Below are 27,430 nucleotides of genomic sequence, written 5' to 3'. Positions count from 1 at the left end.
ATCAGTAACTTCGATAACTTCGCCCGTGCGCAGGTCGAATACATCACCATAGGTACGCCCATTAATACTGCATTTATTGAAGGTCATTATATTTTGTGTTAGTGTACCGGTTTTATCCGAAAATATATATTGTATTTGTCCCAACTCCTCGTTGAGTGTGGTGGTACGTGCTTTGGCATGAGTTTTCGAAGGTTCATAGTACATTTCCTCATCCCAATTGATTAGAAATGATTGGGCGAAACGTATAACCTGCATCGGAAAAATATTGGTAAATTCAGTCAGCAATGATAATTAAGTATACAGCGTCACATATTGAACCTTATGACTAAAAAAATAAGCAATTGCCTTTTCTTAAAATTTCAGACCTTCTACTTCTTTCAAAAAATGTTGCCCTTCCTCGGTGCAAAATGCGTTTGACGTAACACTCAACCCTGTAAAACGGCATGTTTTTGCCTTCTTATCCTTTATTCGTACATATTCGTATTCCCCTTCGTGTTCGTGTGCGTATACGAGTTCGTCTCCGTATTCGTCTTTGATTGGGCTTCGTATTAATTCTAAACACAACGCAAATTCGAAGTCATTTGGTAATGTCTTCGTTGCTTATGGAAACAAAGCAGAAGTTTTGAATCGACAATGGGCCGAAGGGAGGAAGGAGGAAAGTTTCCCACTAACGGTATCGTATGATAAAAAAGAAATTAACAACATGGCATGGAGGAATGTTTTCCTTTCCTAGAGGGTTGTAAATTAACAACTAACTACATATAGACAAATGCGCGAATTGGCGCGGCTATGGCTAAAGTACAGAAGCTGGCGCGCATTTTCTTTCTAACCTTAAAAAAATCCACCATTGAATATGAAAGAAAAGAAAATTTTTGAATTCTGACTTCACTCAACAACCAAAAATCTATAAGTATAGTATTGTGGGACTGTGCCATGTTCATAGAATGGCTTTAATATTTTTTTCTAACTCTTACTTACCTCTACTGAAACGTAGAGAGATATTGGCACAACAGTATTTAAGACGATTGCATAGGAAAAGAACACCAACAGGCCGATAACGGTGGAACCCTGCGCAACATTTTTTGGTATGATATTTTCCCACGGTAAGTACACCTGTTAAAATAAAGAAAGAAAAATAAAAAAAGCACGTATAAATATTAGGGTGTATCACTACCCATACAAAAAAAAAAAATCGGTACAGTTTTTCCATCGGAATTATAAAATTTATTATATTCTAAGACTTCCGCCAAAATACTTCGGAAAAATATTAAGATTTACTTCAGCTGGACGGATTTGAAAATAACCCAAAAATTCGAGTTTTGCGTAAATGAAATTGGTTTTTAATAATATTTTTTTTCGAAAAATCTGCATTCAAATATTTAAAGATTGTATCGACTGTATCAAAATAATGGGATTTTTGACCAAAGTCTTAAACTATGTATAACAAATTTTATGATTGCGGTGTAAAACCGCTACTTATTTGGCGAGGCACCCTAATAAACATACATAAGATAACTAAGATAAAGTGTGAGACATTTAAATAATTTTAAAAAATTTTAGAATGAATATTGGGAGAGGTTTGCGAATGCTGGATGGAACAACGAATAAGTTAATGTGAAATAACCAATTTACCTGAAAATGCTGTCCAATAAAGCTTTCCCAAATGGCACAGGCCAGCGTAAAAAACGCGCATATGGAAAGTAGAAAAAGTACAATCTAAAAAAAAGGATAATATTCTCATATAAGTATATTCATACGTACATACATATATATAGTATGTAAGTCTTGTGGACATTCGATTTACATACATATATAATTCCCATTCTCAACTAACCCCAATTATAATAAAATTTAACAGTCTATCAACGCCGGTGCTTTTGAATTGCGTTTTGCCTGAATTCTGCATAAGTTTGGTGTCTTTGCCCGCAAATATAACAACTCCATAGCACCACTGCGTATTGCGTAGTACACAGCCTCTAAGTAGGATTTTTTCATTGTCCAGCGCATATCTTTGGTTTCGCCATATAAGTGTACCCTCGAATTTGTTAAGTAGATTATTTGGCCGTTCGCAGATAATTTCACCATTGAAATTCCACAAAAGATCATGTCGCTGGCCAAGCTCTGTGATCTCAGGCAGGCATTGCTTACATTTCAAATTTGTTTCACCATCCAATTCGGCTGTTTCGATGAAACACAAACCATTCGGTTCGGATGTGGTCAGCAAGAGTATGTCGGCAGCCACAAATTGATTGTTCTCCAAACGTATCACATCGCCAACCTGTCGGTTAGAAAATTGTAAGAAATATATAAAAATGCATTTTCAGGCATCATAGAATTTGTTGTCTGTATGTATTTACATACAGTTGCGTGCAGCTAATTAAAAAACTACGCTGAGACAAAAACACAAACAGGTCGATGTTTGAATATGTATGTATTCGAAGAATTGTAGTAAAAAATTACTTTCTGGCCGTTTCGTATATTATCTACAAATTCATATAATCCACAGGGGTGCGTCGTTGTTAATTAGCTGCACGCAACCCTACATACGTACATATGTATGTATGAATGCGCGTTTGCAGGCACGGACATAGATGTGTACATATGTGTATGCACACTAGGGTGGTCCTTAAATGTAGGAAGCAAATTTTTACATTCGATTTCCTAATTCTCAACCCCTACGTCGATGCTACTATAGTCGAAGAAATCACATATACATTTTAGTCCCGATTGAAGACGGTTAAGGCGAGTCGCACAGCGGGCAAAGTTCGAATTCCGCTATGGAGACTGAAAAAATTAAAATTAGTCGATACTACCATAGTCGATTGAAGTCGGTTAAGGCGTGTCGCACAGGGGTCGAAGTTCAGATTACCCTATGAAGACGTATTAACCGACTCCAATTTATATGTAATATCCTCGACTGTAGTAAAAGTATCGATTTTAGGTATTAAAAGAAAAAAATATATTATTTTAATTTTTTGAGTCCATAGAGGATCTGGCCGTTAACCCCTTTTGGACACGCCTTAATCGACTCCAATCGGGACCAAAATTTATATGTGATATCTGTGACCGTGGCATTAGCGATAGAGGGGGGAGACAGAAAAAATCCTCCCTTTTGTTTTAAGGACCACCCTAATGTGCACATATATATGTGGCATTCCTTTCAACGGAAGGCTGCCTTTCCATTTTAGTTTTTATTCAAATAGGTACAGTGAGTATTAGTGAAAATCGTACAATAAATTTTTCCCATTTTGTTAATATTTTGCTTTATTGCAATTTTATTAATTTTGAATAAAAATATAGTTCACACTACAATAAAATCCACATAACTTGAAGTTTCTAACTTTACAACAATTAAAAAAAATCGTAAAATTTTCATCAAAATTTCACACTTTTTATTGCGAGTTATAGAATTTTTTTGGGTATGCAGTTTTATTGTCCACTAAATTTTAGTATAATAAGGTGCAAGTTTGAAGTGGCTACCGTTCATTGTTGGCAATTTTTTGTTTTGTTGACGGTGTTGCGTATTTTCTATATCAAGAATGATCTCATGTTATTTAAAATAACTTATTTCATATGTATTTACGGTATTTCATATGTATGTTACGGTATTTTGTAGCCACTACACACTTGTACTTTATTATGTTAAAATTGAATGGGATATAAAACTGCATACCCAAAAAATTTCTAAAAATTCCGAACAAAAAGTGTGGGATTTTATGAAAATTTTACGATTTTTTATTTGTTTCAAAGTTAGAAACTTTGGGTTGTACGCGATTTTACTGTAGTGTGAACTATCTTTTTATTAAAAATTATTAAAATTTAAATAAAGCAAGGTAAGGTTAGGAGGCGTGTGTGGAATATTCCATGCTTTCACTCGGAGATAGAATTGCGCATTGTGAGTGTCAGGAGGAGGCACGTACCTAAATCGAAACAGTAGCTTTAAGTCATTATTTCACTGTACCAATTACTATCCCTGATGAAGCCGATGAGATGCAACAGTTCCACCTCTGCTACTTCGCCCAGACTATTGCAGAAGCGTGAACCCAAGTGCTTGAGTCGCTACATCTGTAGACCTGGACATCGAAACCGATACATAGTGGCCAATTGACTCTTCCTCATCCTCATAATGGCAGCCTCTGTGGAGAATACTTGTTGCTATTCGCCACCATTAAAGCATTGGTGCTATTGCACAGACTCACAGTCTTCCCGTTTATTCCACAAGTCATTCGTCACTAAAGAGTGGTAGTAAGGAGCTATCCGCTTCTTCTATTGCATCTCTGAGCCACATCAAGCCATCTCATAAGCCGACTCATCCCCTTAAATATTGCTATGTCCGGGAACCCAGCTTAGAGTGACGTTGATACGGCTCAGTGACGCCAGCGTGGGGCGACCTTTCCATACGATTCCCGATTTCACTATTCTAGATCGTATTGCCTTCAGTAATGCCCGACTGAAGACAAAAATAGTGGCTTTGTAAATAAAGCAAAATATATTCGAAAAATTGGGGAAACAATTTACTGTACGATTTTCACTGACACTCACTGTATGTATGTATATGATGAATCAAATGAAACCTTTCAAAACTAGATCAACTGAGCTTTCATTTGTGCGCCATCATAGACATTATTTGAATTAAAATTGAAATGGGAAGAGGAGTCTACCGTTGGCAGAGAATGTCACATATACATACAAATGTTGTTAATATAAGGGTACATGCATAAAAAGATACTTGTATCCATACCTGTACTCCTGACCATTTTGCATCGATTAACTGACCATTACGTAATGTTTTTGATCGTCTATTATTCACCTGAGAATCCGACAGATGGCGTTGCTGTAAAGTGTACATCGAAAGCTTGTAATGTAAATTTTTTTAAGAGCTAAAATAGACACACTATTGATACATATACATACAAACACAGAAATTTTTTAAATCCTACTAAATATGTATTCCGATATAGCGACTTCCGGACAATGTCACTGTCAATGTCAAAAGGACTTGCCGTTAGTGACCATTTCAATGTATGCATAGCCGAAGCTGCACCTGTTTTGTGAGGCAAAATTAAACTAAAATTTTCCTGATATTTTTTGAAAAAAGTGGTCAGTAAAAAGCTCCGAAAAAATCTCAAATAATCCCAAAACGTTCAAAAAAAAAACCGAAAGATATTAAAAAGCCGCAAAAAAAAATAAAACGCAAAACTTATCCGTTTTTCTAGCTTATAAAATTAAGGCAAAAAATTTTTGAAAAATTTATTAATTTTTTTTATTACCAAAATGTCCGAAAACCGCTCCAATGATTTTGTTTTAGTTTTCTATATTAAAAAAATCATGTTTCAATTTCCTTTCGTTTGGTATATGGGAATATTGGTTGATATATTATAAATATGTTTATTTGATTCAAATACATGGGCATAAATGAGTTTTCATACAAAATCACTTTGTCATCATTTTGCAATTACGTGCTTGCACTGGAATGGAGAGAAGGAGACAATAAGTATATTTATAACGTAATTGATTGGTACGAATGTGTACTGCTATATGGATATTAATCAAAATGGCTTTGAAAAAAATTTGTTCCCAAATTATCTGTAGGAGCGTTGCCACCTGATTGAAAAATTAAATTCAACTTGAATTAAGAGAACTAGGTAATTTAAATATGTGTCAGGCGAAAAAGGGTTAAAAAGCTTTCAATTTGAAAATATTTTGAACAGGGTTACAACCTATTTACAAAGTTAAATTGAATGCATATAAAGGCTAAATGAATTACTTTAATATGGGTATCAATCAAAATGACCTTGAAAGAACTTTATTTCTAAACTGCATGTAGAAGCGTTGCCACCCGTTCATAAAATCTAGATCAACTTAAATTAAGGCATTTAGAAAATTGAAATAAGTATCCCAATATGAGTATCAGACGAAAGAGATTGTGGTTTGAAAATATAATAATAAGACAGAAGTTTGAAAAGAGTTGCCACGTGTTTATAAAATTAAATTCAATGTATACAATAGGTTAAATTAATTACTACAATATGGATGTCAATCAAAATGGCATTGAAAGACTTTTATTTCTACATGTAGGAGCGTTGCCACCTGTTTAAAAAAGCCAAGAGAAACCTTAATTAAGGCAATTTGAAAATTGAAATATGTATCCCGATATGGGTGCCAGATGAAAGAGGTTGTGATTTGAAAATATTCTGTTTACAAATTTGAACTCATGTATGCAATAGGTTTAATAAATTACTTCATAAATAGATATCAATCGAAATTGTGTTGAAGAGATTTTATTTCCAAACTACATGTAGGAGAGTTGCCACCTATTTTAGAATTTAAATTCAACTTGAATAACGTATTCTACGTTTAGGATTAGGGGCTGTGGCTTCGACACATGTAAACTGTGAACATCAAAGCCGTTTATCTCGAGTTTTTAATTTTTTGAGTAAAAAGTTGTTGCCTAAACACTTAAATTTTAGCGGCTAGTTTTAGTTTACTACATGACAAATTCGAAAGCGAACATGTGTATGTGAATGTATGTACACATATCTACAATTATTTTCATCGAATATCGAATATCTAATAAGATCAGCAATTTTATACCGTTTTAATTCTTAATAAATACCTAACTAATCAATCATACTCATGCTTAAGTTCTTACGTACATACATACATATTTACATATGTACACAAAAAGCTTATTAATTTTTTTAGATACTTACAATGTCATCATACGCATCCTTAACCGCTGTCAAAGTTAATACGCCAATTAACGGTATGGCTGTGGTAACGGGCGTCAATGATGATATCGCGGGTATGAGTTGCAGCACCAACAAGCACAGGAAATAGAAATTGGCAAGACGTTGAAATTGTTCGAGCAAATTAAATGGCAAAAAAGTCAGCAGTGTGTATTTGGACGTTTTAATGAAATTATCCTAGAGGGAGTAGATAATGGAAGAAAAAAAAACATTAAAAACATAGAAAATATATGTATGTACATATAACAGGACAAGCAAATATAAAAATCATGTGTATTTGTGTCAAATGACAGAAGTTTCAAGGCTGCTAGCACACTATTTACTCTGTCTGTTGAATTCGGTTTGGTAAGGAAAAAGTGCAGGAAATATTTTTTCAGGCAAAAAATTGAGGATGACGTAATCTGAAAATGTCTATGATTTGGCAGAGATGTTAATATTAATAATATACTATAGTATATAGTCGCTAGTTCAGTTATATTCCTTGAACACTTATATATATAATCGTTTTTGAAGTTGTTGGTTTTGACTATATCGTCATCTAGAATAAAACTAATAAAAAACCCAAAATTCACTTTTTCATTTATACGATGGATTTCATCGAATTAAAACAATTCACATCGTTTTATGAAAAGAAAATTATTAGTCACGACTTTTTCCATTTCAGTCACGATGTTTGTTCCGTCTTTTTGCATTTCAGGTGACGATATGTACCTACTTCCAAAAGTAGTGAATAATTTTTACATGCCACTTTCGATAGTAAATGGCAGTACATAGCTTTTAAGCATACATACTTCTTTTGCGGTTTAAAGCTTAAATCTGGGGCTGGACTCATGAAACATCTACATATTTAGCTGCATAAATATGTACATATATAAGTTGGCGCGTGCCTGTGTATGTTGCAATCAAATATCCCCCTCCCGAGGGATTTGATCATTAACTCAGCTTAAATTCTGCATTAAAACTTCAGTCGTGATAACGAAAAAATTTGGTAATTTAGCCAGTAAAATTCCTCAACACTAACACCAAAGCCATTGACCTAGAAAAGTGCCAATAATAAACAAAAGCACGCACAAAACTAGTTATATATACTTACACGTACACGTACACATACTACATGTAGTGAAAAGTCACAATAGTCAGTTAACATTCTGGTAGATTAACTGGTAGAAAATGACTCGTTTATTAACTGGCATGAGCTGATGCGGAGGAACATCAGTTCGACACAATTTCGAACAATTTGAGATTATGCGTTTAGTGGCATACACAACGAGTCCTAACAGCCAAAATAACGTAAGCGACATTTTTTTTTTAAATTTTTCGTTTAGATGCATAAGTATTCCTAGAGCATCTAGATGCATTTCTGCATCAAAGGGAAAATTTTGAATTTCGTATGTATGTATATGTATGTATGTCTTCGAATTGAGAAAGTCAAAACTAAAACGTAATTAATTGTATGTATTTTGAAGATTATTGAATGAGAGCTATAAAATATTTCAATTGAGAAAATACAATTAATTAATCATTTAAAAAAATTATGAAAGTAAAAAAGAAATTTTTTCTTTGTAAACAATTTTATCAAAACAGTAAAAAAAAATTATGATAGAATTAGAGCAAAAACATATCAGACTTTTAACCTTGTCCGATAATTGGAGCCACGGATCAATCGTATAGGACACCAATGCTTTAGCCTGTCGGTCATCGTAACTGTTGAGCCAGTACCAGCAAAATAACAGATTTATTTCTTTCAAGGATCATACATAGAGAAACTACGTGGTTAACAGGTATAAAGCTACTAGTATCGCCTGGCTAATACCAATTTACTAGTATGGATAAAAAATAAGGAGCTGAAAAGCAAACATCGTGTATTTTAGATAAAAAGTAGCAACTTTTCCTTCAGGATAGTTTAAGTGTATGTAAATACGTAAATATGTATGCATCATTTACCGAAACTTGCATGAAGTGAATTTATGCTTCATCAAAAGTACACTGGTAGTTCATTTGTAAAATATATACACACACATGTATGCATGTACATACATATGTACTGCCAAACGTGGAAACATCGCATAGCCAAAACAGTGTGAATGCTCGTTTAATTCAATATTTACGTGACACAGAGGCATACTCTCACAATATTTATAACCTGGACATATGCATGTATACATACATACATGTACAGTTTTTTCTTATATACAGATCTGATGAATAAAAATTTAATATTTATTTGTAAGTACTCGTACATTTACATATGGGACGTTCCATGTCGACCGGAACAATAAAAAAATAAAGGCTAAAAATGTTTGTATAATTTTGCTCTTTTAAAAGCAGTGTGGCGATTTTGGAAATTAAATATGGAGGCGTTAGTAGAAGTTATGCAATTCATCAAACTCACAAACCGACAAATAATATCTTTAATAAACTTTACAAAACCAAAAAAAAATGAAATGAAAGCATATGTACTTTTTTACGCATTTTTAGGGTCGCTGAATACAAACCTGGTGTCGGATTTTAAAAACTCAAAATGGCGGATCCAAGATGGAGGACGAGTTTTTTCAGTTCAACTCAATTCAGTGCTCAAAACTTGATACTCTGGGGGGTTTGCGGGATTGAGGAATTCAAGTCTGCTGTGAAATTTTAAAATTTCAAAATGGTTTATCCAAGATGGAGGACGATTTCTTTTTAATTTAATTTCTGCTCGAAACTTGAAATTCGGGGCTTTTCGGGGTTGTTGAACTCAAATCTGGTGACAAATTTACAAATTCTTAATCGCGGATCCATATTGGATCTATCATTTAAGACGGAATAAATATGTAGTTAAAAGCCAACTTACGTACATGGCGTATGAGTTACTCAGTTGAGATGAGAATGTTACTCATACGCCATGTACGCACGTTCGATTTTAGCTCTTCGTTTAAAAATGGTAGAAACAATATGGATATGCGATTAAGAATTTTGAAAATCTGACACCAGATTTGTATTCAACGAACCTAACCTTGCTTAAAAAAGTATCCTTTCATTTCATTTTTTAGGTTTTATAAAGTTTATTAAAGATATTATTTGTCAGTTCGTGAGTTTGAATCGCCACACTGCTTTTAAAAGAGCAAAAGTATACAAATGTTTTCAGCCCTTTAACGGTTTTTTTGTATTGCGTAAATTTTTGGATATACCTCTGTTCCGGTTGACATAGAACGTCCCATATATAAAGGACAGTTAAAGATGTGTGAAGTCTTGAATATGTACATACATCATCGCCTTGGATTTTCAAGTAAAAATATAATTAAGTAAGTTGAGGCTTGAAGCTTGCAGGAGTGTTTAATTGTTTGAGAGCATAAATCATTGCTTCGTTTAGGCAGATACCAATGAAGAGCTGATCTGAACAGCATGTTAATAAGAATAGCATAGACTCCCATAACGTTGCAGTGTTTGTAACAGTGCGACTATGAAAGCGCTCTTTAGTAACGCAAAGTCAGAAACAAGGCAGCAGTTTAGTTTTTTTTTCATTTCAAGCGATCTATTACTTGTCATTTTGTTGGGAAACACAGGACGGCTGGAGGTGTAAGGACGAGGTTAGATACAGAGGGGAAAGGAACAAGAAGCTCCTCAAGCGACAGATATCCATTCTCGAAAGCTCATCGGGAGTGTGGAATAAATGCGACCCGAGGTGTTTGAAGCAGGTGTTGAGATGATTCCAACTCATCGTCCTCCATGGCTGGTGATGATATTCAGTCTTAGTGCTATGACCAGTTAGAATTATGTCCAATAGCGAGAGGTGTAATTTGCCTAGTCTCAAGAGCTCCCTGGAGTATATTTTAAGACATGTTTTGTTTCGTGAAAACACTCGACGTCAGAAAGGGTGGTTCCCTTCCTCGCAAACTTGTTGGCTGTACAGTAACATTGTATATGTATCTCTATGGCCTGGTGGTGGGTGCACACAATGTGGGTAGTAGACTTTGACACAGCAATTCAGAGGTAAGAACAAATGCCTAAAGCGCGTGCGAATTTTGACGACAAAAAATCGTATTTTCAACATAATTTGTGATCAGGTTATATTTTTTATTCAGCTTAGAACAATAAAATATACTATAGAATAATAACTTTTAACCAAATGACCTGATAGCCAGGCAAGTGTGAACAACCAAAATATAATAAGCAGTCATAGGCTTTACACAATGGCATTTTTAAATATTTTCTGTGTTTTCACTGGGAAAAACGCACGCAAGCCGCAAAACCCGAAACATTTTTTCAGTCTCATTTGTGTTAATAAATATGCTCTGCTTTTCTCTCTCCTATTTTTTTTTTGTTATTTTTTGTGAATTTTTATTTTGTGCATTTTCGCCGCAGCTTTTTTAATTTATTCGTCTACACGTGCGTATTTGTCTGCGTGTTATTGTTTACTGTGTCTATTTTTCAATGTCAATACGCCAATTAGTCCAACAAATCGCTAGCCGTCAGCGCCATTGGTCGCAAAGATCAATGACAAGCTAGTATAAGCGGCATATGACCACTCTCCAAGGTATGCAGGCACAAAAATACATAGCTATGCACATTAAACCATGAAGTACATACATATGTATGTATGTATGTACGCATCGAAAGGTCAGCATGAATGATTGAAAGAGCGGATAAATGGAAATGCAGCAAATGTAATGCGAAATTGCAAACAAAAAAAAAAAAAAACAAAATAGTAAAAGATAAGTGTTCGATATTTTCCAGCCGAATGTTGCAGGGCAATAACGTTTCCATTAAAATGGAACCACTTAAGTCCATCTAAGCCACTACTATTCAGCTCAACGCGCATAATAAGGTGTCGCATAAACTATTTTCCTTTGCCAATGTAAACTGCACGTTTTTACTATTCTCCGAACATTGAGCCTTCTTTCATATATTTTCGCTTTGCTCTTATGCCGCTTTACTTATCAATCCACCAATGACCGTATTTGAATATACATATGTACCTACATTCATAGCATACGATTTGCATATTTATACCCATAGAATCTTTATCTGTTTGCTTAGAAGCAGCCACTGTCTGAATGGTAACACACAATGCACTTTGTTTTTTTCTTTTTGCCTAATGCGTCTGCCGCAGGGCTCGTCTAGCAAACAGCATTGTTGATTCTTTTTTTTTTTAATGGTAAATATTGGAGGTGGCGATGAAAAGGTGTGGAAATATTATAGTCTCTGAATAATATTCTATGAAAACATCTATATAATATATATGTATGTATGTATGTATGTACTCACGGCGTATTTAAATTGTGCATTAAATTCTCGGTCGTTGGCTCGAATTCTGCGTTCATTCTCTGGAATAGATTACAAAAATTTATTATTAGAGGTTTTACCGTCAATTAAGCAATATTTTTGTTTATCTTTTATTTAATATACCGCATGTTCGTAAAATATAACTAATGATAGCTCTGATTTTGTCTGTCAAAAGCATTTGGGAGCCCATTTCGAAATAAACATTTTATGTAGAGTTTCAATGAGTTCCCATATACACAGTAAAAAATATTCAACTATTTATGGTTTATATTTTAAATATAGTGAAAATTTACGATATTAGGAAAAATAGCAATTAATTTTCTTGGGAAGCGTTAATAGTAAATTTTATGATTAATCCACAAATTAAGCTGAATTTTAAAAGAAACACATGCAATTCTTTTAGAAGATTTTTTATATTAATGTGGATAAATGTCATAATTAAGTCCTGCTTAGTTTTTGCTGATCAACCTCGATAGTATAATTGGTCTGAACTTAAGAAATTTATTGAGATCAACTATTAAAAGCTCAACATGCGCACAGTAACAGGTATATTCTGCGCTGGTAGTAAAAATTTGGTAACCGATAAATAAAGTTCCTGACAATTAAAAAAACAAAAAAATTAAATAAGTCGCTTGAAATTGAATTTAAAACAGTCTATTGTTGTATATTAATTATTTAAAAAATAATAATAATAATTAAAAAAGGAAAAATTAGATGAGTTCATAAAAATTAAATAAAATAATTATAAATATTTTTCTTTTTTAAAATTTGACCTTTAAAACAACAAGATCGAAAGATTAAAAAATAATTACATTAAAAAAAAATGAAATTAAAAAATTCCATCGCTCTAGAACTCGACCTCTGATCTCACGAATCGTATGGCAGCGCTTTGTCCACTAGGCCATTGCGGCTGTTGAAGCATCGCGAGCAAAATGATATACAAGTGCTTTCTGTCAAAAGAGCTTTTCAACATGAAAGTTGGCGTGTAAGCTTTTTTGTAAGACCTTCGTGCCAGAATAAACAAAACCTTTCAAAAAATCTTGCCGACTTTCTTTCAATTGTCTTGCAAAAGACTTTCAACTATCTTAGCCAGAATTGCCTCGTTAAAATTTATTAATGTTCTAAAAATTAAAAAGATCACATCCCCTGAACCATACAAATCATACCTTTTATTTGTTGCGTAAATCTATTTGAGGTTCCTGTACACCCCAGTAACTTAAAAACGGCTTCTTTAAAACCATTTTTTTTTAGTTGGATGTATTAATTATTAACAAAAAGTCATGGCAAACACTAAAAATACCGCCATATCAAAATAAATAAATGAGAGCTTTAGTGTGTACTGGGGTCTACGCACCCCGTATGGATTCTAGGGTTAAGTTATATTGCTGATAGCTGTCTATCAACTACTTTATGCTTTCGGATCCCTGAAGTGCGTTCCATACTGCAGTCGATGTCGCTTAACTGTGTGGAATAGTTAGGAGAGGTAAACATCTACTTTTATAGCCAAGCGACAATCAAGAGATGGTGGATGAGCTGGCCGGAAGGGTATCCTCGAAAAGAGTGAGTGCAAGTACTACTTTTTTCTAATAACTTAGTAATTACCGTTTAAACATGGTGGGTGGTATCAAAAAGAGAAAAAGTTTCAAGTCTGAAGCAACCACCGTGATATAACCTTAAATATTGCCTACTTTTTATTCAAGTGATTTTTATAAGCATTACTACTTAACATTTAAATGAATTACCAGAAAAGTAATATGAGCTGCGTCGGCGTCGCATCTGTGACAATCGACGTATTCCTTTGTCCTTGGTGCTAGCAAATATGCCATTTCCACCGCCAGCGCCGTTTACTGTATTCGTCGTTGCTGACAACGCTTCTAAGTCGCCACNTTGCGCCGGCGTCGCATCTGTGACAATCGACGTATTCCTTTGTCCTTGGTGTTAGCAAATATGCCATTTCCACCGCCAGCGCCGTTTACTGTATTCGTCGTTGCTGACAACGCTTCTAAGTCGCCACTAGCGTTCAGACTTTTATGTTCGCCTAAGCTTTCCGCTCCACCATTGCCACCAAATGCCGCATCATCCGCCGCCGCCGTGTCCATTGCGGTGTGCGTAGAACGAGAACGTCGCCGCACGCACTCTCTGCGCTTCCAGCCAGACAACTTGCCCAAAACAGACATTAGCCATGCCTTGAAACCCTTCGTTGGTGGCTGCATCACGCCATCGATCACTTCCTCCGCTGACGTTGCCAGCTCAGAAGTGAGCAATATATGTTCGCGGCCGCCAAGCTCGTGAAATGCCCGAGTCGCCTGTTGGATAGTGACAGTGTCATCGTTTGAATAAATTGCCGCTGCTGCTTCTTCTTGTGTGATATTTGCGTTGGCCATCGAACATGACCACGGTAAGTGGTCACCCGTGCTACTGGCTAGCGCTCTGGACACATTCGGTTCGGAGTGTTGCTGTGCTCGTTGGATCTCGTTCGTTTGAGCAAGCGTAGCGAGACTGTAGAGACTATCGGTTTGTGTGCGAGTTCGACGCTTTTTGGAGTCGTGTCGCGGGAGCACAGCTGCAACGTCGGGTATTGTCACACTTGTAGGCAGCGTTGTAGTGATGGTGGTGGTCGAGTTGGCGATGACCGGTGTTTCGGGCTTGGCTAGCGATGCGGTGGCAGTGTTCGTAGTGCCGGTATTTGTGGCACTGATTTCGCACGCGGGTAGATGTGTGAGCTCCGTCGTGTCTGCAGGGGCGGCTCGTGGTCTTCGACGTAGATGAAACCATCGATGGGGACGCGTCTTTTGCGACGCCTTCGACTTGTATGCAGCTGTGGTTGTGGCGATGACACCGACGATCGCGCATTGTCATCGGATGTGCTCTCCAATTTGTCGACATTGAAGGATTGTGGCTTTGGCGAGTGCTTCTCTTGTTCTGGTTGTAGCTGATAATGCTTTTGATGCGACTTTGGTAGAACACGAGCTGTGACCGCACATTCCTCATCATCGGAAGACCGACTTGGCGCGCCCTAGCACCTCTAATTCCAGCGTATCCGGCCGCTTTCGATTTCCGTTGGGCATCGCTCACTACCGATCAATTCCATATATGCAAGTTTACGATTGTAAGTGCGCGTGAGTTATCGTACGAGTTTTAAATGCATTTAATTAACAAAAGTCCATAATTTCATCATTGTAATATGTATGTATGTGTATACACGCACTATTATTATTTGGTTTCTTTCGCTGATTTCTTCATTTTTACAAACTTTAAAACCTTCGCTGGCTTGGCATTGTTTTGTCCGAAATAAAATGCAGATATTTTATTTTACGCTATATTTTAGTAACTATTCTATAGACATAGTTTTTTCTGCATTACAATACTTTTGTGTGTTTGCACTGATCATTTCCTGAAAATTTTCTACCTGCTGCAACATGCTTTAGAAATAATAACTAGGCAAGTGGCGGGCCTTTGGCTGACTTTGGCTATCATTTAGGGAATTCGATTGACTAACTTTAAAGGGCTTTTAGATATTTCATTCAAACCGTTCGCAGGACACGATATATGTACATACATACTACATATTACGGGGCATTTCGCGTCAAGCGGTCTGGGAAAAAAGGGTGATGCTTTAGCATTCCTTCATATTTTGGGCAACTGTCCTTTGTGAAATATGAAATTTTGTGCATATTTTTTTTCTTTATATGAATACTTTTCGAGTTATGGGCTTGCAAAGAATTGTAAAAATTAAAATAGGTTTTTGCTAAAGTATTTTTTCGTATTGAAAAAAAGTTAAAAAAATATTAAATTTTTTCGAATTGGTGGGAGAATTTCTCGCTTTTAAAAATGCGAAATCAATTATCAATATTTTTTTTCTTATACCACACCGGAAGTGAAAATTAAAAAAAAATTTTTTTTGCAAAATATAGCCTCAGGTATAGTCATAATACTCTAAAGAGTCGTACAACTCTACAGGAGAAACGTTTGATCTACTTCTAGGTAACTGCGGCTATACTTTGAAAACAAAAAAATTTTCGAAGTTTCTCAAATTTCATTTTTAAATTTTCAATTCCGGTGTGGTATAAAAGAAAAGCGAGAAATTTTCTCACCAAATTGCGAAGTTTAATAATTTTTTTAATCTTTTTTCAATACGAATAAATACTTTAAAAAAATCCTATTTTTAATTTTTACTTTGGAAGACCATAACTCGAAAAGTAACCATCATATAAAGAAAAAATATATGCACGCAATTTCATATTTCACGCAGGTACAATTAGCCAAAATATGAAGGAATTCTAAAGCATCACCCTTTTTCCCTGTCTGCTTGATGCGAAATGCCCCAAATGTTAGTTTCAGTTATAAGCAAAATTGTATTTACAAAAAACTCGAAAGATAGCTGTGGCTCGAAGAATCCCGAAAAGCCCTGAAAAAACAAAGAAAAGTCCAGAAAAAATCCCCAATGCCCTTGCAAAAAACCCGATAGATCCCGAAGACCCGAAGAATCCAAAAGAAAAGTCCAGAAAAACACCCCAAAGTTCTTACAAAAAACTGGAAAGATCCCGAAGTCTCCAAAAATCCCGAAATAACCAAAGAAAAGTTCAGAAAAACCTCTTAAAGTTTTTACAAAAAAATCACAAGATCCAAAACTTCCAAAGAAAAGTCCAGAAAACCCTAAAGTTCTTAAAGAAAATCCCGAGAAACCCCAAAAAACTCCAAAAATTCGAAGAAAATCCTGAAAAACACAAGCATTCCACTAAACTGTCAATCTTAAAATAAATAAAAAAAAAATTACCGATTTAGTATTTAGAAATTTACTAAGTACCTTATTTAGTATTTAGTAACCGCAATTACCTAAGCAATCATTTTTTATAGGTACTAGCATCTCGTAAATACTTTAATTCTATTTACCTCAGTATTTGGGTATCTCTAAATTACCAATTTTTTTTTAAATAGTAAATACTAACTAATATGGGTATTTACATAGATGCAAACCGGTACTTTCAATTAAAAAGTATTTAAGTATACAGCACTACTTCAATTGTATCGAACAGTAGACTTAAAGAAAAGCTGTTTACTTCATATTGCTGTATCATCCGTTCATTTACACCGATAACAGACGTGATAAAGAATAACAGGAACGTTACAGAATAAAAGTTTATCAACTTCTGAAAATGCATTACTTTGACAAAACCAGAAACGCGAAGGAGTTTACAATGTATATAATACTTTTCAGCATTATATGTGTATGTATGTATATCAATTTTTGTTTACCCTCAATTATGATATCGTACATACGGTATTAATTACTACAACTCAATACTCTCTTTCTGTTTATACATACATAAGTAGTAGTATGTAGTAAAAATGTGATTACTAATGCGATAAGCTAAGTGATAAAAAATATGGGCTCGTTCGCATCGTCAACTACTTTAAAAGCATTTATAAAAAACCTTTTATTGTGTAATCATAAATGTCAATTTGTTTTAATTAATAGTAGCTACATATATACATATATACACCGAAGCTACCGAATTTATGATAACGGGTTTTATGTGTTCGAGTGAGTTTGGTATACAGGATAATTGAAAAACAATTAGTCACAAAATCTTAGATTTTGAAGGGCAACGGCAAAAACAAGTACTAGATAAAGGCACATAAGACGTATCTCATGCATCCGAGTACATATGAATGTATGTAAATATATGTATATATGTGAAAATTCATGTATGCTGATATATGCATTTCATTGCTAAACGTAAGCACCTACACTCGGGATGGCAAATTGCCAACAAATCGCAGGTCAACAAACGGCAATTTGTTGCACAGGGCGTATGAGTAATCAACATTTCATTCCGATTTTGTTCGAATACATCACATTTGGTTGTTGATGGAAAATATGGTGGCACATTATTTGCATTTGAATAAGAGTAGAGCAAAGCATTTTTGAAATATTTTCGATACATTTCAAGATGTTTAGTGGGAAGAGTGGGGCAAAAATGGAATGTCTGTATCAATAATTAATAAAGCTCTTTTCGACCAATCACTAAGAAAGTCGAGGTTATTGTAAACAAGTTCTTTGTTTGCAAAATTTTGTGAAATTGTTAAATATTATACATAAATATTGCACAAACACATATATTTCTGCACTTATATACAATTAATTGATTTAAAATATTTTTCTTTATTGGCATACAAATACAAAACCGAAGAAATAGAAACTAAAATTTTTGTATTACTTATTTAATAGCATAGTATTTTTGTTTAGAATATATGTATGTACATTAGACTGCACCACCAAAAAAAGTGAGCTGGACCGATTTTAAAATATATAAAAAAATGGAGTTTTTTTTATGAATAAAAATAGTTTCTTTAAGAACTTTTTAAAAAAGTCCCCTCAGAAGACAAAACAGATTAAGCTTAAAAAATCTGCATAGAAATATTTAAAAATCTTTTTAACGGAATTGTAATAATGAGATTTTTGATGCTGGTTTTTTTAATTTTTTCAAAGATTGATTTACGAAAATCTTGAATAACTGGGCCAAAACTATTCTGATTTAGACTTATGGGATCTCAGTAGAAATGTGTTTCCCACTGTTTTTATTTCTCTCCAAAAAAATTCATTCGTGTCCCATTGTTTTTTTCAAATACCAACACATCTTAATTCAACTTAGAATGACGTTCGTTCATCCTACGTTTCTCTTTTATCGTTTGAATGAGTTTATTAGCAACGAAATAAAAAGAGTGAGAAATACATTTCCAATGGCACCTCACAAGTCTAAATCAGAAGAGTTTAGGTTCAGTTATCCAAGTTTTTATTATACCGATCTCTGAAAAAAGTTAAAAAAAAACCGCATCAAAAATTACGATTCCGTTCCAAAATTTTTTAATTTTTTTGAAATATTTGTATGCAAATTTTTTAAGCTTAAATCGTTTTTGTCATTTGAAAGGATTTTTTAAAAACAATTTTTAAGAAACGATTTTTATTTATAAAAAACTCCATTTTAGGAGGTATTTTCAAATCAGTCCAGCTCACGTAAATCTTAATATTTTTCCGAAATATTTTTGTGAACATCTTAAAATATAATAGACTTTATAATTTCAATGGAAACACAGTATCGATTTTTTTTGTATGGGGAGTGATGCAGTCTAATGTACATGCATACATACATATGTACATATAAGAATTCGCATTTATGTTTTGTTTATTCGATGTTTCCTTGCAAAAAGGCGATAAAATTTATTGAACTTCAAGCGGTTTGAAGTGCTCAAAGTGTGGGAAATTGATTGCACACTTGCAGTATTTATATTTTAAAATATATATGTATGTATATGTACAACATTGTCCGCATGCTTATGTATTAACACGATTCCTAACCGAAAATATCGATACAGTACTCATTTAAAGTATCGCTGTAAAAATATCGGGATCCTATTAAAATCGAGATAAAAAGACTCGACATTCCAAATATCGACACAAAATTCAAAAAATTGTATCTAAATATTGGTCTCATTTTCTAATAAAGAATTAACACTTTGCGCTTTAATAAGTGTTTGCTTATGTAAAGTTAAGCGTGTTAATTGACATCACCGAAGGCGCGGGTTGAAATCTTGCCACATGCCACCCTAAGACAGTACACATTTGTGCTCTTTAAAGCTCAAAATATATCCATATTGCTATACAGTTGACTTCTAAAGCATCGACATATGGGCATTTCCAGCCGAAGGTCATAGTATGCTGGGTAACGCTGAAACTAAAATAAAAAATATATAGAAAGATTTTTACATTTGGGAACTTGGACAATTAATCTTAAATATTTCAAAGATTACCAAAAAAAAAAATCTATACAAACAGCCTTGTTCTATTCTCAGAGTTTTTAAATTTTGACGTTTTCATTTTATTTCTCAACATATTGCCATACAAATGTCCCAGTTATTTCTACAGTGGGTCTCACCAGCTATTTAAATGGAAAATTATTTTTTATTTTCTGTCGACTTCCATACAAGTTTTGAAAAAAATTTAATCATTTTCCCCTATTACTTACGAAACAGCCAAAAATTTTAAAATTTTATAGCACAGCTTCGGTTCTAGCAAACACTCTGCCGTCAATCTAAGTAAAGTTTTTCGGAATGGGTACCTATGATGCCACATATTCCTAAGTACGTATGTACATACAAACATTTTATCATACGTAACGCTTTAGTGAACGATTATAAGTAATTTTTGAGATTATATATGTACATATGTATGTATGTATGTACACAAGAATGTAAGTAAATCTTGCTGCCATAAATTTCCATCCCTTTTCAAGAGTTGTTGTTGTAGGGGTAAAACTACTGAAAACGGTAATTAAAATTACCTTTTATCTGATGAATGAATGGCAAATGCTTTCTTTCACTTCCTTTTCGTTTCGCTCACGTGTCTCTGCTTAAGCAATTCAAAAGCAAAAACTGTCACCTAGTACTCACGTGCAACCGCTTTTGAACTCAATTCGCTGCAAACGGCCACGACATTGACAGAGGGGTTGCTAACTGTTTGTGGCGATGTGGCGCCAAGAGAGTCGCTCAATTAATTCGCTAAGGGCGAATAAAAATCTACTCAAAATAGTAAATTCTTTACTACAGCTTTCAATTTCTATGCCGGTACCCATTCTCTGTAGCTTGGAGCTCATTTCGAGTTTACCCTTAGTTGAGTCGTTTTATTTTTCTTTTGCTTTGCAGTAAAAAACCGGTTCCATAAAGCACCAGTAAACCAATGAAATTTTTACCGGTTAACAGCAATAGTTAAATAAGTACGATTATCAATAATACGGTGTTCGCATGAGGCGATTTTACAGGTAACTTTTAGTTGAAAGTAACAATCGCCTAGTGTGAACGGCTTTTCAACTAATCGCTTCCAATGAAGTTGGATTTTGATTCAACTAATCGCCTCTAAAATTGCCTCAAAAATCGCCTCATGCGAACACCGTATAATAGGCGGCATATACGGTGCGTATGACTCGCGAGTCGATTTGGATGTGTTTGTGAAAATAAATATCTGTTAGTTACATCGACACGACTCTGAATGATTCAATTGTGTGTAGTCGAAGGCGAGTCAACACGTATACAAATGACTCGCGAGTCAGACACACCGTGTATGCCGCCTATAAAGGTAAATAAAAGTTCTGTAAATTATCTCCGCCGAGTGGATAGAGCAAGAAAGCGTTAACTGAAGAATATGTAATTTTAAAAATTTTTCAGTGGTATGCGATTCATTTGGAAATCGAACGGAAGAGTTACAAGAAACCTTCGATTTAGCTAGATTTCCCGAATCCCCTCATATTGTTAATAATGGAGTTGTACTAATTAATCAAAATCTTTCAAATGGCGTTATCGGATTTTGATATCTCATTTAGTTACCGAGATATTCAGGCTCATTGCGCAAGTCGTAAATTAGGCTAAATTGTACGACTCGACAGCATTGGCAATGTCTACTGTCGTGCTGAAATAAGTCAACGACGAAAATCGTCGAAAACTATGCAGTGCTGCCAAGTTTTTCCGTTTTAATACACTAGTCGAGTCGAAATTTTAGGCAATGACATGAAATTTTCGATGCGATTCGATTCTCGAAAAACGATTCGCAATTCGACACGACTCTCGCGACGAGGCTGATTGGCTCAAATTTTGTCGTTAATTTAGTACAAATTTAGCAAAATTGTTGCCAAATATAACCTACGACAAAATACGAGTAAGGAAAATCCTTCATAAACTCAAAAATAATTCATAATTAACAATAAAAATAAGATACTTTAAGAAATTCGTGAACTGGTAACTTTCTCTGAGACTTTAAGAAAATCTATCGTCGCTTTTTTTTGAGAAATTGAATTCCAAACATCAATCAATTTAAAAATCGTCAAATGTAACAACCGACATTAATTTATCCGAGCGACGTTATAGCGTGGTGATACGACCTAATATTTGTATGGATGTACATATGTATGTACATAGTTTATATACATATGTACCTAGCTATGTATTTACAAGCGCATTTACATTTTCAAGTTTCGCGAATTTCCATTAGCATGCGAAAAAGACTGGTTAATTTATACATTAGGGTGGTCTATTTTTTTCGACCACCCCCAGAGGCCCCTATTGATTTATTTAAATTCAGGGACGAAAAATAATCATAATTTTTTAAATTTTAGCCAAAAAAATTAACAAGCTGCAATCGTTGTAAAACAATTTTAACTATTCTCATGTATTTGTGTTCAATAATGATTTCTATTTTTCGAGTTTAATCAATAAATATTATTATTTATTAATATTTGTGTTATTATTATTTGATTTTTATTTTTTCAATCACAAATAATGATTATTTTATTATTTTTCCACATAAAAGTAATGATTACTTATAAAATTGAAAAGGTCATACAAACGCAATGCACTGAAATTTTGAACAGAAAATTTTGGGACTTAATGCTTTTATTAGGGTGTCGCCACCTCTGAAAAGAATACGTCAGAAATCACGCTTATTTTTAAGCGAAAAAAATTAAAATCATAAAATAATGATTAAATGCTGATTTAAATTATTTTACTAATAGATAATGATTACCGTCCCTGGGTTAAATATCCGGGGGCTCTGAAGCTCTCCTTATATTTCAAATGCATAATGCATACATATATGAAAAAAAAAAAATTTTTTTTTAAATTTATTTCTTCTTCCACATACATACATATGTACATAAAATGTGCTCGAAACATAAGCAAAAAAGTTATTAAAATCAACGTAATTTCTTAACCACTTAACCTTGTACTTTGTTGTACTAAATTTGTGGCAGCAAGAAAATTACAAAAATGTAATTTATTTTTTTCTATAGTTTTTGACCACCCTAATGTGCATATGTATTTGCACTGGATATGTGTTCGCATTTTTATGGCACACGCTCATTCGAGCACATAAAAACATTAAAGGAAATTACATAAGCGTGGTTCGCGCAAGCGTAAGCTCAATTGTTTCCAAACCAACTGTCCTCGTGTTATACTAGTAGTAAATAGTTGTCCACAAAAGCATACTTTTTTTGTTATGTGTGAGGCAACTAAGTAGACAGGAAATATAAGAAAAAGTGGGAATGCTTAGCAAAGTTTGACATAAAACCATTAAGGCTGAAATCAGGCAGTATTGCGCGTATACATTGGCGCCAGTTTAACTAAGCACTTTAATGGCAAATAGGAGAGACTAACTCATTACTTCTCTTTAAATTCGTACACCTGCAATGCGTACACTGCAGTAATTAAAAGTAAGTTGCTTTCAGAAAAAAGTTTTGTTGTATCTGTTTTTACGCAGGAAAAGGAAGCAGCGCTTATGAATTTGTTCAGGGGATGGCCAGTTGGCCCGCATGTGGGCACTTTCTATTAGCTCTGTATTTTGTTGGTGTGAGTAGAAAATCATGAGTCACGTTTTTACGCTGAAATGCTAACTTGCGTTGATATTCATTGCGTTTAATATCAAAAAAAAAGGCCTCTCCCTATTCTATACACATTGTACATACAAATAAGTCGCAGCAATTGCGAACTAGGTGGCGTTATTAATGCACACGCAAAGCACTTATTTAGTTGTCTTTCAATAAAAATCGATGAAAATCCAATAAAAGCGTAAACTGCAAGGCAACTCACGCTAAACGGAAATAATTGCAAAAAGGAACGCTTTGCATTTATTTTTACATATGTCACCTGTGCATATTTTCACAGCAAACATTTCAAAGCGGCGTTGAGCGCACTTAGATGACGACGACGGTACCGACACCGACACCGACACCGACACACCAACACCGACACCAACACGGACGCTGACGTCTATTCGAAGGGCGGTTGTCCGCGTGCGGGTTGGCCGGTAGAGAGCCATGATAATGACAGCGTACACTTAAACACGTTCACATCTACTAAACATGTACTTGTGTATGTATGTGTGTATGTACTTATCGGGTTGTGTGTGTGTGTGTTGACTTATTGTCTCTGTCTGTATGCGTAGCACTCGGCCAAGATCACCCGCAAACGGCCAGCGCCGGTGTCGGCCATCTTCAACCAACCAACCAACCAACCCATCAACCCATTTACAAACTACCTAACCAAATAGCCAAAGAGCCAAGAAGCAGCCCCAAGGCGCAGCCTGCTGACGTAGTCGTTGTTGTATTTTTAGCAACACATTGTAATGCATCAAAAACTTGTCGCCAATTTGTAATTGTGGTGATTAAGTTTTCTACGAAATTTTTATTTTCTTAATAGATATTAAAATAGTTCAGATTTTTTTAAATATTTCCCTTTTTAAGTATAGATTACATTTCGACTAATTAAATACTAAGCACATTCGATGATTAACAATACTCAAATAACCATCATTAATGACCAGTAATAAAAATTTTCACAACGTAATTGACGGAGATTTTTGGTCTTGCGTGTGTGTGCATATAATGTGTACACTTTGTTACTTTTTCACCAGTTTAACACATTTTTCACCGAACCCTAACAAAATTTAACTTTTTCGTAGTATACTAAAATATTAAAACCACAATCTAAAAATGTTTTGCTTTCCAAGTTTGGTTGGGATATTTTTTTCTTTGTAATTAATTGCCACGACAACCGCTGGGTCAACTAAATAAATATTATTTGACCAACAAACGCCACGAACGAGTACGAAATCAAGACTAAAATGAATGGTAGGAAAAACGCCTCGACTCAACTCGTTTTCACTCACACAAGGCAGAATTGACACAACGCGCCTTGGCGCAGAAAGCTTGGAAAAGCATAGAAATGAAGTAGTAAACAATAAGGAAAATGCTCATTTAAGTGTTACGTCAGCTCCTGCTCTTCGGCGTTGTGGCACGTACATATGTATGTACATAAATTCATACCTAAACAAAGGTGGCATGGTTTGTGTTGCTTCTGTCATTTTAGCGGCATCGGTGGGGAGTAGAAAGTCTCATCTCGTGCGCATCAGCTCTCTCTCGCTAATGGGGTAGTGCGGCATTTGAGCACTGAAACTGTGCCAGTGGTGCCAGTGTCAACAGCTGGTGGCATCGGTACCTATTTACAATAATTTGACGCTGCCATTGTCCTCAGAAACTCATCTGGTATGTTTATAGTAGCTGCATTTTTTTTTTTGGTGAACGAGCGACAAAAGAACGCTCAACTCGGGTAAAATTTGCTTTTAGCTACTTAAGCAACCCTGTTGGTATCTGGCAAGAAACATGTGACTAGTTTAACGGGATTCAGACATAAAAATATATACTTATTTAAAATATAAATCATGTATGTATATACGAAAACAAAAATTTGCCTCTCCACTTTTCCATTAAAAATTCACAATAGAGCAATTTTTCACTTACCAACACTACCCTTCCGGTCGCGTATTTTTTAACCGATAAATAGCCGAGTTTGTCTTGTTGCTTTGCAGGTATGTATTTCGTCATTTAAGTGCAAAATTGCGACTACTCAGTGCTCCCAAGTAAACAGTACTCCCTAAGGGTCCAGGAGTACTCCACAATTAACCGAAACGCATATAAAAAATGTAGTCAAATTAACATTGCTATGTCCTAGGGCAGGACGTAGTACTCCAACTCTGCATTAATTCAGAGTAGCACAAAACTACTACTACAGCGGTCGCCTGTAGTGATAAGGATCGTTAAAACACGACCAATGATCGCGTAACAAAGGCAAGCAAAGGGTTGCCCAGAGTCCGATCAGTTCAGATTTAAGATGTGTTCATGTGCACGAGAATCCCATAAGATAGGTCATGCCAGCTAACAAAGTCTACGATATTACATCGGTAACTGGTTCAGCTCTCAATCGTGTACTTTGTAAAGGTGTTTAGGTTCTGTGGCTGTATAGACAAGGCGGCAAGGGGCACAGGCTGACAATTTTCGTCCCAATTGAAACCCCTTTATTAATAACTTAGCTGCTTTCAAGAAATCTATCAGATTCAGATTGATACTCAGTTCAGAAGAAGGTAAAGTGGCTGTCTCTCTTACCATCTTCATATCATTTCGGTCAAGGGACGCATTTTAACTGGAATAGGTTCGATTGCGGTTCAGTAGTATGTCTGGTATCAAATGTATCTAAATTCTAAATTTTTACTTCCATAAACATAAGATTAGGCAGGGAAGTGGTAAGAACCGCCGGGTGAAGTGTAAGTTGCTGGTAAGGCATTGTTACTCATATGCTCATATTTCCTACGGGGTTGTAGCTAAAAGTTGAAAATAATGAAAAGTTGTGACTCTTTTGAAGACGGTGTGCGATATGTATATGTACATATGTACATGTAGATACATACATATGTGCACTATAAGTGCATATAAATAAAAAAACAAAACATTTTTCGCTTCGCACTGATTTTTATTGTTTGCTGTTTTTTGTGGCAATATTCGCTCAATTTTTATGATTTTGCGCACTGAAGCGAAAACACAGCACAGCTGATTTCACACACCTCGATATGTCAAACAGATGTAGATTGAAAAAAATAATAAATAAAACAAATGAAGTGAAAAGTAACCGGATTGTGAATGAGCTTTTAGCTCAAAAATTTTGCGAGTAAGATTTGAGCGAAAAAGTTGAGTTATATTTCAATTCAATGCGTCTTCTATTTGTTGCAATCATTTTGTGAACAACGAAAAGAGTCGGAACCCTTAAAGCGAAACTAAGAAAAATGAATGTATTATTTATGCCTATTTATGTATGTATGTATATTTGTAGATACTTATGTATTCGTCGTTTAAAGTACAAAACCGCGTAACGTCATTCTGCAAAACTACGTAACTGGCATTTGCTGCCAAAAAATGGATTTACTCACACAAACTCTTGGCTCAATCCTCATCCATTCGACCTGAAGTATAGTAGCCAGAAATGCGATTGCTTTATAAAAAAGATAACCATTTTGAAATATGAGTGTTTTTACGCTCAAGAAAATAATTTCTACAACTTCACGTACGCGGTTTTGCATTTTGTTGATACGCGGTTTTGTACTTTAAACGACGGTATGTATGTACCTAAAAATATATGCAAAGTAAATTTTGAACGCGCGGAAAATTAATGAATTGACTTTGAAACTTTGCTCAAATCTTAATATATTTATGTACATTAGGGTGGTCCAAAAATGCATGTTAGGAAAAAGTAAAGTCGGGATTTTTATGCTCTCACCCCCTAGGACTGTTCTATACCGAAAAAAATTTACCCTTATTTTTTTATTTTCGCTCAAGGCGCCCAAAGTTTTCCATGTATTTTATATGGGGAAAAAACAACTTTTCGTAGAAATGGTATAGAGAGCGTGTGTGAATCGGTAACAAAGTTGGCTGCGAGTAAATTTTTGACAAGTATGAGGTGAATATGAGCTCATGAGGTTAGTGAAATTTTTGACAAATGCATATCAAATTTTGACAAATGCATATCAAATTTTGACAAACGCAAAG

The 27,430-nt window shown here is 34.7% G+C and overlaps 1 protein-coding gene across 1 annotated transcript; it reads right to left on the bottom strand.

The window, feature by feature from the left end:
- On the bottom strand, positions 1-24,654 carry LOC108372453 (phospholipid-transporting ATPase ID-like; the record flags this gene model as incomplete). The annotated part of the gene is given in 12 exon segments (XM_017628144.1): positions 1-249; positions 979-1,113; positions 1,633-1,716; positions 1,835-2,278; positions 4,742-4,834; positions 6,714-6,926; positions 11,994-12,052; positions 13,754-13,807; positions 13,963-14,794; positions 14,797-15,013; positions 15,015-15,328; positions 24,309-24,654. Coding segments are annotated over 11 exon segments (2,445 nt in total), but the record flags the coding sequence as incomplete, so codon positions are not given.
- Positions 24,655-27,430: the final 2,776 nt, after the last annotated feature.

Source organism: Rhagoletis zephyria, unplaced genomic scaffold (assembly GCF_001687245.7).
Source record: "Rhagoletis zephyria isolate East Lansing unplaced genomic scaffold, Rhagoletis_zephyria_1.1 Rzeph_scaffold_05766, whole genome shotgun sequence".
In the NCBI taxonomy this organism is placed as follows: domain Eukaryota; kingdom Metazoa; phylum Arthropoda; class Insecta; order Diptera; family Tephritidae; genus Rhagoletis; species Rhagoletis zephyria.
Note: the sequence above shows the minus strand (reverse complement) of the source record. Positions and strands in the feature narration are given on the sequence as shown.